The sequence below is a fragment of the Pseudopipra pipra genome, chromosome 6 (assembly GCF_036250125.1).
Source record: "Pseudopipra pipra isolate bDixPip1 chromosome 6, bDixPip1.hap1, whole genome shotgun sequence".
NCBI lineage: Eukaryota > Metazoa > Chordata > Aves > Passeriformes > Pipridae > Pseudopipra > Pseudopipra pipra.
The window spans coordinates 39,173,716-39,189,469 of record NC_087554.1 but is presented as its reverse complement, the minus strand read 5'-3'; the positions used below and the strand labels follow the sequence as shown (position 1 = coordinate 39,189,469).

The 15,754-nt window shown below is 41.6% G+C and overlaps 1 protein-coding gene across 1 annotated transcript; it reads left to right on the top strand.

The window, feature by feature from the left end:
* The first annotated feature begins 989 nt into the window (after window positions 1–989).
* Window positions 990–6,724, top strand: CFL2 (cofilin 2). Its single transcript, XM_064658594.1, has 4 exons — window positions 990–1,141; window positions 2,584–2,891; window positions 2,991–3,067; window positions 3,159–6,724. Exons 1-4 carry the CDS (start codon window positions 1,139–1,141, stop codon window positions 3,269–3,271), a joined length of 501 nt encoding a protein of 166 aa, XP_064514664.1. The 5' UTR covers window positions 990–1,138; the 3' UTR covers window positions 3,272–6,724.
* The last annotated feature ends 9,030 nt before the right edge of the window (window positions 6,725–15,754 follow it).

Here is a 15,754-nt window from a genome sequence, read left to right as displayed (position 1 = left end):
GCATGCTGAGAAACGCTAGCTTGCTGGTTTCCACCACAGTACTAGTAGCAATTCAAGTGTTTTGGGGAGAGACAGCTGACTGGCCAAAATGCAAGATGGGGGCTCCCAGGTACATATGTTTGAGGTCCTGCATCTTTAGGATCTCCTAGTTTTCAGACACACCAGTTCAGGGAGCCGGGAGCTGCATTGGACTGACAATCCTCTTGTCTACTTGGATGAGCTAAAATGCTCCGTGTTTGTTGTCCTGTCCGGCTCAATATGGGCAAGAGAAACACCGTCAGGAGTGTTGTCCTTGTTTTCCCGTAAGTCATCTTCCCATCTTTTAATGCTGCGCTTTCCGCCCTGCGTGCCGTGTCCCGCCCCACAGTCTGAGCAGCGCTTCCCAGACCGCAGAAAGAGCAGTCCCAGCGCCAAGTCGGCTGGCCTTTCCCTGCTGAGCGCGGGGGCACCGCGGCAGCAGGACCGCTCCTTTCCGAGTGGGGACACAACGCCGTCTGTGCCGGCTCTGGGGCGTGTGCGGGCAGCCTGACAGCCCCCGGCGGTGAACAGGGGGCCGCGCCAAGCCCGTGCCTTTAGAGCAGCAGAAAGCACCTCGGCCCGGGGAGCGGAGCCGGGCGGGCGGTGCGGGGCAGGGCGGGCAGCGGCGGCTCAAAGCGGCCGCGCCGCCATCGAGCCCCGGCCTGACGCGCCCACCGGCTGCTCGAGCTCCGCGTCCGGCGGAGAGGCCGCACTGCCCTCCCAGCATCCAGGCCGCACCGCCGGGGCAGGCCCGCGGCCGGCCAGGGGGACGCCCGGGGCTGGGGGCACAGGCTGGAGCACCCACAGTGCAGCACCAGCACTGCCCGCGCCGCGCGGACGGCCGAGCGAGACCGCACCGCCGGCGGGCCCAGCCCGGCTGGCCCGGCCCTGCCCTGCCCTGCCGCGCGGGGGCTGGCCCAGCCCGGCCCGGCCCAGCGCGGCCCGGCGGCGGCACGTGGTGGCGGCGCGGCCCATGTGACCGGCCCTCCCCGGCCGCCGCGGCTCATCCCCCGCCCGGCCGAGTCCCCGCCCGCCTCGCCCCCAGCGCAGCGCAGCGCTCTCTGCGTGCAGCAGCCCCGCACCGCAGGCAGCAGCCGCCGCCGCCCCGGGACCCGGCGCCATGGTAAGGGCGGCGCGGCGCGGCCTGGCCCAGCGGGCGGGGAGGGCGGCGGAGGCGGCCCGGCGGGGCCGAGTGGGGGCCCAGCGGGGCTGAGCGGAGCAGGCTGGGCCCGGCGCGGCCTTCGGCGGCCATTTTAGTCTAATTTTAGCCGGGTGCGGGGGGAAGGGGCGGCGGGAGCGGCCGCGGGGCAGCGGCGGGCGGCGGGCGGGCCGCGGCGGGGCCGGGGAGCGGCTGGCGGGCCGGCCGGGCGGCGCAGCGCTCCCTGCGGCACCGCCCGGGTGTGCGAGTGCCCCGCGGTGCGGGCCGGGCGGGGTGGCGGGCCCGGGGAGGGGGTCCCGCACCCCTCCCGCGGTGCTGCGGCCGCCCGGTGCCCAGGCCCGAGGGGCGGTCGGGCGGGAGCGCTGGGGCCGGGCGGGGGTGTTGGCGCGGGGCGGCGGGACGCCCGTCCGTGCCCGCAGGCGGGGGCCAGCCCCGCGAACAAAGCGGGAAGAGGGGCAGGCGGCGCCCCCGGGGACAAAGCCGGCGGCTCCCTGTGAGCCGCGCACCTGCCTTCCCTCCCTGGGCAGCCTGCGCTGGCAGCGCCCGCCTCGGCAGATGTAATTGTTGGACCGAGAGCAAGGGCGCTGCAGATGGGCTGAGCTCGCTCGCTCGCTCACTCGCAGTGGGGTTTGCTAAATTACTTGCCTTTTGCCTTGAGCTCCCCGTTTGCCCTGCTGGTTTTTTGTTTCCTTCCTGCTCTAGGCTTGTGTTTTGAACGGCTTCTGAGCCTTATGGGGAGCTGTACAATTGTAACGATTGTAAAATTCTAACAGGTTTTTTTATATGAAGGAAGAGCAGTCAAACAATAATCTCGCAGCAGTTTGAAGTAAGATTCGGGAGTTCTTAAGGCGTGGTGTTGAAGCTGACACAATGCAGAAAACATTTCTGTTGCTTGTAGGGCCTTACCTCACCCAACAAAATGAGAGTCATGATAATGCTGGATGTGAGCTGCTGCTGTAACGTTTGTTCCACTAAAAAACCAAAAAACCAAACCCCCAAATGAATGACCCCCCTCTCATCCCAACCCAAAATTATAAACTCCTCCCATATGTTCAGTTCTTACCCCCACCCCTACTCATCCCCTCCCCCCAGATAAGCCAAATGCATGATAAGGTAAAGGAAAACTGCTTGAGTAGTACAGTTGTGTGCCTAGTTGTATGATATTGCTATCCATAATTACCGCTGAACATGCTGAGATCTGCAACAAGAAACTACCAAATATATACCTCCTTTATATCTTCTGCTCCAATCCTGCAAATACTCTTAAATTTGTAGTGTGTTCAGGTTGAGTATAGTATTTTTATTCTTATGAGGGCAGACAGACTTTATCAGCACTGTGGGCTATCACCTCTTCTAGCAAGTGTTAATTTTGCTGTTTGAATTATTCCTTTGATCTCATTTTACAGGCTTCTGGAGTAACAGTGAATGATGAAGTCATAAAGGTTTTTAATGACATGAAAGTAAGGAAATCTTCAACCCCGGAAGAGATTAAAAAAAGAAAGAAAGCTGTTCTCTTCTGCTTAAGTGATGACAAAAAACAAATAATTGTAGAGGAATCAAAGCAGATATTGGTTGGTGACATTGGAGATACTGTGGAGGACCCCTATACAGCCTTTGTGAAGTTGCTACCTTTGAATGATTGCCGATATGCTTTGTATGATGCCACATATGAGACAAAGGAATCTAAGAAAGAAGACCTGGTATTTATATTCTGGTGTGTAAAAGCAAAGCTTGCTGTTAAAATTGAATATCATGGAGCTACCACTGGATGACTGAATAACTGTTTTGTTGTGGTTTTCTTCTTTTTTTAAAGGGCTCCTGAGAGTGCACCTTTAAAAAGCAAGATGATCTACGCAAGCTCTAAAGATGCCATTAAAAAGAAATTTACAGGTACTGACCTAAAAATGTTTTGCTCATTAATTATAATGGCATTTAGATGTGGAGGTTCTCACAAGTACGTTGTTGTCCGTCTGTCTTTCAGGTATTAAACATGAGTGGCAAGTAAATGGTTTGGATGATATTAAGGACCGTTCAACACTTGGAGAGAAATTGGGAGGCAACGTGGTAGTTTCACTTGAAGGAAAACCCTTATAAAAAGACAGACAAGTGCCATCTGGATCTAAGGAGCTTCCATTTCTGCAGCTCGTTCAATTGGAATAGTATTAGTCTCCCAATCCCCTCCCCTCCTCAAAAAATAAGTCCCTTCCCTACTGCCCTGAAGGAGATGTCATTGTTAAGCAGTCTACCAGTGATTGCCATTAGACTGTTTAATCCTGGTAGTTTTATGTAGGATCCAAGGAATGCTTTCACGTCATACTCTTAGCCAAAACTGACGTTGCAGGCATTCCTTGCAACATGTACAATGAATGTGATAGTTAATGTAAATAGTCTAGCAGACAGCAAAGGGTAAGCTAATTGAATGCCTTGAAAGTATTGTCCACTGGTCGGATGGTAGACTCTATACAGTATTACTTACAGTTGCACTTGATTGCAGTTCCATGAGGCTCTTGTGCATTCATACACCTCACCTGCCTTGACAAGCCTATTTTTGTGACATGGCAGCACACAACACTATGCATTTAAAGCACTTTTTTGTAATATGTTTGACCCGCCCCCTCCCAAAGGAATGCCAATTAAGTTGCTGTAACTGTGTCATCAGATTATCGTAGTACCTCAGTTTCATTCCTGTTACATGCATATCTTTATAAATGAAGTAGCTGTTACGATGCCTTTTGTTTTCCATTGAATGTACACTACTGAACAGGAGTAGAAGTTATCTGTTTACCATGTGAGTCTTGAAACACTAAAGTTTTGTAAAACATCAGTCATGGTGGCAATTTCTGTATTAAAAAGAGCCTTAAATGGAACATTGTTTTTTGAGATCAAAAATTGGCCACGTTGCAATAAAACTTGTGGCTTATTACAGAACGTTGCCTTGTTTTCATTGGAAAATATAGTTTTTAAGTGTTTAAGCATATTTCCAGTAACTTCTGTGGAAAGTATTGTAAAGGTAAACAATCATTAATCTCATCTTAAATAATGCAAGTTTTTAATACTGATTTAGGCACTGCTTTACAAATCTTTGTGTCTCTGTTCTGACCGTTCGATAAAGGACCTGCTCCTAGTTTACCGTTCAAGTAAAGAAGCTACCACTACTGGAGACCATTATTTCCATGAAACACTTGTGTCAGAAATGTAAAAATACGAAGTAATTAACCATGCAGTGTGTTTCATACCTGAATGCTCTTAAAGTTCTACATGCCAGAGTAAAACCTTGCACGAGCTCGACGCCTTTTTCGGTAAGATGATGTGTAATGACAGTTATGTGCAGAGTATGAAGCCAGGAAGGAATTTTTGTTTCTCAAGTGTTGCAGTTAAGACTGACTTGGTACAAGAAATAGCCTAAATGAACCGTTCTACTTGTTAGCTTCTATGTAAATAGAACTGGAAAGTGTTTGCCACTACTGAGGCTTGCACTGGGGACGTGTTTTGGCTGGGAGCCAAATAATGCTCTCCTTATAGAGAATTTGATCTGCTCTGTGTGAGCAATCCTCCGTTAGCCAGAGCTATTTATGGCAAACACATGCTTTTGTATCTTGTCATCGTTATCCACAAATGGCAAAACTGGACATGATTCTCCTGGTATGCGTAAAGGAGTGCTGTTAGGCAGCCACTGGCAGCTGAACTGTACATGCTGCTAGAAGGAATGCTCTTTATCATTACCTTATTTTAAAAAGTTGGTAGAGTAGAACTGCAGAGCTTTTAAATATGGGCCCTTTATGTTCAGTCCATAACCCTTTTTCAACAAGGAAATAGATGATAATCCAAAATTTTTTTTTATATAGTTTAAATAACCTAGTGGTGCTGTGTTTAGGCTCTCTTGTCCTGTAGAACTTTAAGACTTTGTTTCAGGCTTCTGGCTATCCCTATGACTTGCACACCTCATTGTGTTAGCTGTTCTATGTAGACGAAACTTTACTAGAATTTAACTAAAAAGGCATGATGACCACTGACTTACTAAGTGTATTAATGAGTCTTGGTTTTGTTCTACAAAACTCTCCTTTCAGGTACCTTTTAAGAGTGAGAAGTAACTGATGGTATGCATGTTGTCTAGATAAAAAAACCCTAACTTTTTATTTCTCAAAATAGTCTATTTCTGATCATTCATGTTGTGTGCAAAGCCCAGTTTAATGTAAAGATCTTTGTGCTTTATGTTTGACTTGAGTTCAGTACAGTAAAATGCAATTATCTTTTAACTGATTTTTCACAATGGATAAATTGCTTCTTTAGAAAAAGCCAAAATGGAAAATGTTAAATTTTAATAAACCATTCGAATTTTCACTTTAGACAGTAAACTTTTTTTAAGCAGTACTGTGTTTAAATTTATTGTTTGTCTCTGCTGCAAACAGTCTGGAAAAACGTCTGTGGCTTCTCAGTTGAATATTAAAGGTTACTTTTTTTTTATTTAAAAGTAGTTTAGGTGTATATTCACTCAGTCCAAGTAGCTATGAAATTGAAGCACAAATTGTATTTCTGTAAGATTCCTACCAAATTAAAGTTTTGGATCCAAAAGGATCAGCCTGCCTTCAGTTTGTTCTTGAAATGACTTACTGACTGACTGATGAGGGGTCCAATTCAGATGGCTTGGCTTTAAAAGAAACAAACAAAAATGAACACAAACCAAACAAAAACCAATAAAGTGCTACAGAACTGTTACTGTTTGAATTATATAAAGCAAATGAGAGACAGCTGGCATCTGTTCCAAAATGGTTTGTCAGCTGTTGTTTTCTGTCATTATGCAAAATGGTGAGGGCCTCATTGTGATCGAGAAGTGGAGGAAAATCCTCTCAAGTTGAATATCTTCTGTGTATCTCCGTGTAGACGTGACTTTCGGTATCTTGGCTTCAGTTATTTTATTGATAAAGAAATGTTAAATAAAATTTTCATGAGAGTAGCTTGTGCAGAAATGGCATTTTTCTTCTAAAAAAAGTATTTCAAAGCCAGCAGTTATTCTGTCTGATTTGGTAAATCCTGGAAGAGGTATAGGCATATGGGTTTGATTTCTCCAAAAAGGGAAATCAGTCCAAGACTAGAGTGTGTAGGTGAGGTTTATGCTTGTGGCGATTTTTGAAATGGAAAGCTTAAATTTACACGGACTTGAGTGTAAGAATCGCTCCTAGTCACATCGTGAAGTGGATTTTGAGTATGTTCAGTTAAAACCCAAAGTGTTTCTCGAAGTAGAAGAGTGTTTTCCTGCTGTAGCATTCCCTTGAGTGATGGAATACAGCAGTTGCCACAATTTGATAATAAGCTTTACTCTTTTATGCCAATTCCAGTATAAACCAAATTTTCATTGTCTGCCTATTTTTTATAAACTTCTGTAAGTTCCTCTTAGTTTGTGGTGGCGAGTTAATGATTGTAGAGTGAAAACATGGCACTAATGGTGGATCAAAGATCATCAATGTAGCACCTGTCTATGAGTATTGAATTTCTTTGAAATATTTCTGATTTTGAAAACCTGGTATAAATAAAGTTAATTTAAATGTCTTCAGTTGTTGAGTTTGTTTGTGTGCTGGGCAGCACTTACACTAGTCTCTTTGCTATTGTCTTCGGATTGGGAGCAGCCTAGACACTGAAAGGAGAAGTGGTGGAATAGCTGGTTTTTCATAACAGGTTTCACCTGCCACACATTTCAGTTCAATACCCAGCTGTAGCAAAAGCCAGCACCAGTGGCTCTGGAGATGGCTATAAAGAAGTTTTCAGTGCGCTAGTGCTGGATAACCTTTTTCTTTTGTTGGATCCTGGCACACACGTTCACAAAATTAGATGGCTTTTTAAAAAAAAGTAGCAAAAAAGTATGTTTATGCTGACAAGTCATTTTTTAATACTGGGAAGAAAGTGAACTGATGCAGTCTGAAAAAGGTGACTCAATGAAGAATGATAAAAAGATTATCCTTTTGGTATCAGTGGTATCTCTCTTGTTAAAAGTAAAATTTCTGAGATCTAGGAATTGATTATCTGGAAGAGAATTAATTTTGTAAACAAAGCTGTCTAGAAACAGCTTCACTGGATTCTCTGGAGAAGGCAGACTTTTACACTGTACATTAACAATCTCTTTAGTGTTTACCTGACATAAACTTTCTATGTGACTATAGGGGGCATATGTGAGAATATGCATTAAAAAAGAATGCAGGGTGTCATTTTGAAGTTTTTTAATACAAATTACTGCTTAGTTAAAAAAATATTCTATTCTTTCAAAATCAATATCCAGTGCTTGATACCCTATTGAATTTGGACATTTCCCTGCCCCACCTCCCATGCTGTTAAATCTGCAATAACCCCCATACATCTTACTCTTCCTTGCATTGTTTATCTGTGCATTCTACTAATGACATCTGAAAAATAAATACTACAGTAAAAATTAAATCCTTTCATAGGAAAGTCGAATAGGTAACATAATCTATGTTGTTTGATGATTTAATAGAATTGTCTTTTTATATTGTAAAGCTTACAGAAAAAAATATGTGCTAATTTGGAGGCACAGTAATTTTGACAGTCCTAGAATTCTGTGATTGTCTTTTTAATATCTCATTGTAGGTTGATGTTTCTACTGTCACCTTTGCATCATAGTTACACAGAAAATGATTGGAAAAGAAACTTGAAGGTGCTGCTGATTATTTTTAAAAGTTTCTAAATGTCAATTCAAAATAATACACAAACTTCAATTTCCTGCTGCTAGCTTAATTTTTATTCTTGTGTGAACAAGCTTAGGAATGTATGTGTAGCTGTAATCATGCCTCTCCTCTTCCACCTCTTTATTTTTAAAAACAGCTGTGTCACTGCAAATCCCTACCATCTGCCCGCCATCTTCTGTAAAGCTTTACAGACAATCTCCACTTGTACCTTTTAGTGTCTGTTTTTCCCCTCTCTTGTTTGTGATTGTAGGGGTTTGATATAGAAAAACTAACCACTGTAATAAAAGCTCCTCGAAAGCTTTTCTATTATGCAGAAAGTTAAAAGCATCAGTTAGTCTCTGGTGAGCACAGCTGCAGGGTATACATTGGCTTGAAAAAAGAGATGTGATTTTGAGAACCAGTTTAGAGAGCCTTATTTGTGTCTGCTTCCTCTTAGTGGCAGCACTGCTTTCATCTGTGACCTTCTATTAAGGCTAATGTGAGAGCTAAGCTTTTCGTCCATTTTGGCTGTTTCAACAGAAAATGGAATGTGCATGTAGCAACCAAGGTGCAGAAAGGCAGAGGAAGGTTTAGAAGCAGCAGTTTTCCATAGAGACCTGTACATCTGGTGGGGGGGGAAGGGGTTACAGCAGAGGATTTGTTTCCTTTTAATTTCAGCAGGAGCTTGCAGCTGTAAAGGCTGAGCTTATGTTATCTTTTGCTCTGCCTGAACATACTGATTCCACAGTCACAACTGTCTCAATGCTTTCATGCAATGAAATGTGAAAACACAGCTCTGTGTCAATGAAATGTGGTTTACTCCTACAAAAGCCCTGCTACAGCAGGGCTCTTGGTTAGCAATATCATATGGAGATATGCACCTAAGCTGCATTTGAACAATCCTTTAAAAATGTGTGGGTTTTGGTTACGCCAAATACAGTAATTAAGCTATTACATGGGGGGTGAGAATGAACGGGTGTAGTTCTTAATTAGGTGACTGCGAGTGACAAATATGTCATGGTCATATTTTTGAATCTTAGCCCTGTTATTGAAGTGGGACTTAAAAGATGATACACTTCCTGGTCCACAGAATTCATTCCCTGCATACATTCTTTTAGGAAGCAGTAGCATAATTTTAGCTCTTCACCAAATATACTGATGCAGAATCTGTCACCCGAGGGCTTTTATTTGTCTGTGTTGATGAATTCCTTTTGTAGTGCTGCATTATTTCTCTGCATCCACACTTCAAAATCAGTTCCCAGAACTCTCCTTCCAAGTAACCAGAATTCCTAAACAATATTTATTCTGTGTGACTAAAGTAGAAAGGCATCTTGTAGAACACCCATAGGAAACAAATGCATGGCATTAGTCTGCCTGGCCACTGAGCATGTTTGGCCCTGCATGCCATCTCTGACTGTTGGGTTATTCTGATGAGAAGGTCAGATCATTGAGGTTTGTGTGCAGTAGCCCAACACAGAAAATCTGTGGAAACAGAAAAAATGTCTTAATATTGCTCAGATAAAGACTTTACAAGCTGACTGCGGTAACCACTTTTTAATGTTTTTTAATTAATTTTTTTTTACCTGTTCTGACAAAACACCTGGCTTCGATTCTAGCTGGTTTTATCAGTTTAGTTTGACAGGTGCAATGGTTGGAAGTATCTTCAGGACAAGCTATATTTAGATATATAACCTTTTGATAAATCTGGCAGTTGATTTGATCTCATTATTATTTTAATTCAGTCACTTCAAATCCATTGCAATTTTAACTGCCTGGAGTTCAGCATTGCCAATGAATTTCTCACAACACAGCATGGGCAACCTTTAAAAGTCGTCATCATCAAAATTATTAATAATATAAATCAATTTTATTTCTATAGCCTGGTCTCAGTTTTGCAAAGAGGATGACAACTCTCTTAAAAGTCAAGTGATCTTCCAGGGAGCTCTGACTGAACACCTGCCATAGATCTTTGTGATAGGGTTGAAGGAGTTTTGGAGCATTCACATCAGAGCAGTTTGTTTTGCTTTCTTGCATAGCTAGATAAATTTTCTCTCCTGGAAGATGTTGAGGTCACTGTGGTATCAATGTTTTAAATATTTCACTTTCTATTTCATTCTGAATAGAATGGACAGATTGCAATTACAGCTTTTTCATAGGGTAATACAGTCAAGCATCTCAGCTATTAATTTTATTTTTTTCTTCATTACCAGAAGGGAGAAAAGAATGCTTCTCATCCCACTGTGCAGCATAAGGCCAAAATACAGCACTCCAATTACATGCAGGTATCATGATTGTTTCCAGCTATTCTACCTGTTTTAGCAGGTACAAAACGTAATCTTGTCAAATGAGTTGTGCATTTGTCTTGGAAAACTCCAGAAAAGAGCTGTGGTAAAACAAAAGTCTGAGGATCTGGACTCCGGCTCTGTCCCTGCAACACTTCCATAATATCATGAGGCTATGTCTACTCTAGATTTCTCTTTCATTCCATAATATCATGAGGCTATGTCTACTCTAGATTTCTCTTTCATTCCTGCTCTACCCTGCTTCAGAAGTCAGAATGTCTGACAGCTCAAGACAGCTTTGGAAACACTAGGACTATGGTTGCTGAAATACCAAAATATAAAGTCAAGATACTTCCAGTAATAGCTTTATGCACACCAGTTTCAAGAAGCATGTGGCTCTGTTATTATCTGCAGTTATCCTGTGTAAAAAGTAATAATGACACATAAAAATATCTTTAACACTGATAGTAATTCAGAATCTTACATTAATTTAACAGCTGTTTTCTGTGGAAAATAGTAAGGGTAATATTTTACCTATTTTTCTTTTTTTTTTTTTCCCTGGCAATGGTGTTAATAACCAGTCTTTCTGTTGCAATACCAAACTGTGGGAAGATGAGAAGAGTTATTTCTCTTTGCATCAGCATCTTATGTTGTGTGCAAATACAAATTCTCTCAGTTTCTTCTTAAAATAGTGGTTGGATCACGTTCAGTGGTTAATGGACAAGAACATAGGATTTTTGTAAGTCATGTTTTACAGTATTAGTTTGAACATGCACATAGTTTTGAGCTATGAGATCAAAACTACTAATTGCCAAAGGGCATATTTTGGGGGAAAAAATTAGTAACTTTTCAAAGCTTATATTTTTCTCTGCTAACACTTTATTTTTTATTCTTAAAGTTGCCTATTAAGATATTTTTTCTTTTTTGTGAGTTACTTGCTTTTGGTATTCTCACTTTCCCCACACTGCATCGTGTTTCAGTCTAATATGGACTGGATTAAAGTGTTATCAAAGGAAGGAGGTATATAACATATATAGTTTCTGTAGGAAAGAGTAAACTGTTTGCTTGACCCAGTTTTATGGAGCTATTTCTTTCTACAGAGATGGGATCACAGTCAAGGAAAAGGGACAAATGGGTTTGCTGAGAGTATTTAGGAGCACTCAATGGGAATGAGATTATTATTGTAGTGCTTAATCCTGAAATAATCATAGACCATCTCATCAGCATTGCACCAGCATTTGAGAGAGTTAAATATTCTGGCTACTTTGTGATATTAGTCTGAGATCATTTTCTATTGTTATAAACTTGGAGCTCTCCAGATAAATACAGAATATTTCTACCTGTGATCAATGTTTCAATATTCTCACATATGTTGTGTGTGATTCCCAACTAGCGGAAATGGATTTCTGAAGAAACACATCTTTTATGAGGCTGAAAATTAAAGTAAAGGTTATGGAAGCAATCATTTCACATAATCTTTTTTTCGGCAATTCCTGTAATGTTATCAGGCTTGCTTTTCCATCTGTTGGGCGCAGTGTGGAAGAGTACTCAAAAAGGGTGTCATGGTGACATAGTATCTGTTGTCACTGATGTAAAATGCATTTAATGGTAGTGAAGTTACAAGTCATACTGTATGCAAATGGAATAAAAAATATTCTCAGATCAGAATTTCTCATTTTCATAAACAGTAACATTTAGTTGCCTTTGTACAGGTATAATTGTCCTGCTGTGTCTTTGTTTCCTTAAAGAGGTAAATGACAAACCCAAGCCTTTCCCTTACCTTTGCCTTTAGTCTTTGTCGTAAACATAAAGCAAACAAGAAGAAAACCCAAACCCCACTTTTGATCCATTTACTGGTTTCTCTTGTTAAAAATATGAAACCTTATAAAGAACTTATACAAGGAGTAAACTTGGCTACAGTTTATCAAAGTGGCAAACAGTTTGAAATAATCTCTTGAGATGTTTGAACAGTTCCATTCTGTCCATGGGGTTTAACTCAGAAATACAGACTCCACAATTTAGATGGGAAATTGCCATAATGGGTTCTTTTATGCTCTCCTCGGTTCCAGAAGCTTGGACTGCTGTATTTTGCAATCATTAAAGCATCTGATTTCAGCTGTTAACTTCTACAAAAGTGGTTAAATACTTAGAGAATGGGAAGATGCTACGGATGCATGAATTTATGGTATATTGAAAAATGAAGCTGTAGGAATAGTGTGAAATAAAATGTGTATCAACATAGAAGCCTGAAAATTAATTGTATGGCTCATTGTTTCATCATCAAATGCACCGCTTCATAGTAAAATCAAGAAAAACTCATTATCAAATGTATAGAAAACTGCTACAAGGATTAAAGCCATATTACAACCTTACATGTTCAAAAATAAGAAAAGGTTCAATAAATTTTGAAGTAACTTTTTATATAATCAGAAATTATATTAATATAATAACTTTTAAGAGTTTTCATCTGCTTCCTTTTCTGAAACCTTGCATTATGCTTATTCATCTCCTTGGGCTTTTCTCTACAGTCACAAGCACTAGAAACTGACAGCAATGCAGTGAGGATTTATTTCTTTTTCCTAATCTTAATAATAAAAAAACCCCAATGTCTGATGATATATGAAATAGGGCCATCTGAGGGTGCTGTTTGACAACACAGTGAAGGCAATCTAATGACACGTGGGATGAGAGGGGGATTCCTGCAGAAGCTGGGCTGAATGCTCCCCCTCTTCTCCACTGGTGCTTATATCTGCCTGACCAGACAGTGAATTTAGGAAACTACACTTCTCACTTATTTTGAAAAAAATTTTTTTGCTTGTTTAGGGAGGTACAATGCCTGAAATATTTCAGATGTTTCTGAGAATTGCCTTGGTCAGCATCTGGTATGCAGGATATCTGTGGAGAAGCTAAACTTAGCATTCATTGAGGTGCTGGAGCAGGTCCAGAGAAGGGCAATGAAGCTGGTGAAGGGTCAGGAGCACAAGTCTTATGAGGAGTGGCTGAGGGAGCTGGGGTTCTTTGGCCTGGAGAAAAGGAGGTTGAGAGGGGGGACCTTACTGCTCTCTACAACTATCTGAAAGAAGGTTGTAGTGAGGGGGGGATTGGTCTCTTCTCCCAGGTAACAACTGACAGAACAAGAGGAAGTGGCCTCAAGCTGCACCCGGACAGATTGAGATTGAATATTAGGAAAAATTTCTTCACCAAAAGGGTTGTCAAGCTTTGGCACACACTGCCCAGGTAAGTGGTAGAGTCACCATCCCTGGAGGTATTTGAAAGATGTGTAGATGTGGCACTTAGGGACATGGTTTAGTGGTGAACTTGGTAGTGCTGGGTTAATGGCTTTTAAAGGTCTATTCCAACCTAAACAATTTTATGATTCATGACACCCAACATGCCCCTGCACGTTGCTTAGTGCATTTCCAGGTCACTCCGAGCTATTGTATTACATATATCTGGTACAGTAAGTCCAGCTCTTCTGAGAAGAATTGGACGGTGTCTGTCCATATATTACACAGCAGATATCTCCACTCACGATGTATTTAACAAAGATCAGAAGCATAGGATATTTGGGTCTCTGGTATGTAGTGATTGATTCTGACATAGTCATACGTGTCTTTGCTGGCACACCTCAGGCAAAAATCTGGAAAGGCTAATGATCACTTGCATCTCAGCTTGTTGTTACACACATACTTTAAAATCTGTATTTTTCAGTACTCTGACTCCTGTACAGCAGTGGTGAAATTTGGTCCCTCTAATCTCAGCTGCTGATTATATCACACGAGATATGTAAAGGCATTTTAGTGTTTAACTTAAGGTGAAATTTGGAGTTACACATCAGACATGTGCATGCCTGACTCCAGCTCTTGCTTCCTCACTTCACCCCTTTTAACAGCGTTCTCACCACCCTTCCCCCATGAAGATCCACAATATGAATTAACTGAATTCCTCAGATTCTGAAGGCCTGACTACAAGCTTTCAGAGACTGGGAATCCTGCCATGCCATAGTATTCTGAAGGGTGTAGGCAAACATGCTTCATGTATAGCACAGTCACTGAACTTTGAATATCTAAGGGCCAGCACTTCTAGAGAATTTGGATTTTGCTTTGTTCATTTAATTAGTGAGAAATCTTGGTTTGCTCAGCTTCAGCTTTCTGTTAGCATTCCAAGTGAACTGTATCTAGTGGTGTTTTAAGCATAAAAGTAAATTATGAGTTTACTGTAGGCTAGATAGAAAACAAAAGTAGTAGGCAAAACAGCTAACCTGATGTGTATTTGAAATTCCACCAGTGCACGTATATGCTAAGTATATATGAAGTTGTGGGGGTTTTTTTGTCAGGATTGATGTAATCCAGGCATAATTAAGGGTAGCTACATTAAATCAGCAGAAGTTAGAAATGCATAGTACAAGTTCATTAGTGTTTGGAATCATTAGAACAGTATGGTGTGATGTTAATGGCAGCAGGGGAATTCTCTGGGTGAACAGTAGATAAAGCCAAATATTTTACTAGCATTATGCATATTTCAGAGCAACACAGATTAGCAGCTTTAGACAACAAAGATAATATAGTCCAGACTGAGTATAGTCCAAGAAATGCAGGCATGATTCTTTTAATCAAAAGGTTATTTTAAATATGCATTATTACTTTAACCTAATAGTGCTTTCTTTTTAAATGCACCAAATGCAATTATAAACGCTGTTGTTTTATCATGTGTACATTTATATCTATTATGGCCTTTTTTGGATCAGCACCTATGTACTGTCTCTTTGTGTTCCGTATGCACACTGAAGCACACCTCATTTTTGTGAATTTAAGTTCAGAAAACAGCATTGACATCAAGGCCCATTTATAAGGCAGAAGCTGGGCTCTCCTGACCAAGTCTCCCTAGTGGCCCAGTGTAGTAAGGGTACTTTAAATGTGACTAGCATACACTGACAGCACTGGATTCAGGACAAACATTCCACAGCCCAGTCTTATTGCCATAGTAGTTAATAATTGGGTGAGTTCCCTTTATTTTTTTTTATACAAAACTGTAAAAAAAAAATTAGAAAATCCACTCATTATGGAAGAAGCCTGACTTCATCTCTCTTGTGACTAGTTATGGTTCTAATTCACCTGTTAATGCTCTAACCAGACTCACTCCAGTCTCTGTTTGGACTGTAGGTTAAGGGTTTCACTCGTGTTCCTATGTGACAGCCTGGTCTGATGGCCAAGACTCATCCTTTGATGCTGCCAAAGTACAAATCAGTGCTTTAATACACAGTCACCCTCATATTGAATGCAGCAGAAGGACACTGGTTGCTGGTCAGGATCTCGTTTTCCTGGTTTCTGCCTCCAGAACTGTACAAATGTTTTGTACAGTTCATCACTAGTTAGTGATTAGGGAGCAGACATCTAGAAATCAGACACAGTAATGTCTGTATCATTGTGGTGATGATACATCATCATATCCAGCTCACTCTGCACTTTGTAGATTCAGCTCTTAGAGATCATAACATGAACATCTCCACATCTCACACATGCCTTACTTCTGTTGTTTGTTTAGTGCTTCTCTTTAATAAGCCTGGTGGGGTTTTTATGGAGGATCAGATTCAGTTGTCAGAATAATCCTTTATTTATTTT

What these genes read in the sequence shown, in the direction of transcription:
- CFL2 (XM_064658594.1), top strand. An exon ending in GACCTGGTATTTATATTCTG is followed by an intron (nt 2,892 to 2,990) that starts GTGTGTAAAAGC and finishes CTTTTTTTAAAG; the next exon opens with GGCTCCTGAGAGTGCACCTT. An exon ending in CATTAAAAAGAAATTTACAG is followed by an intron (nt 3,068 to 3,158) that starts GTACTGACCTAA and finishes TCTGTCTTTCAG; the next exon opens with GTATTAAACATGAGTGGCAA.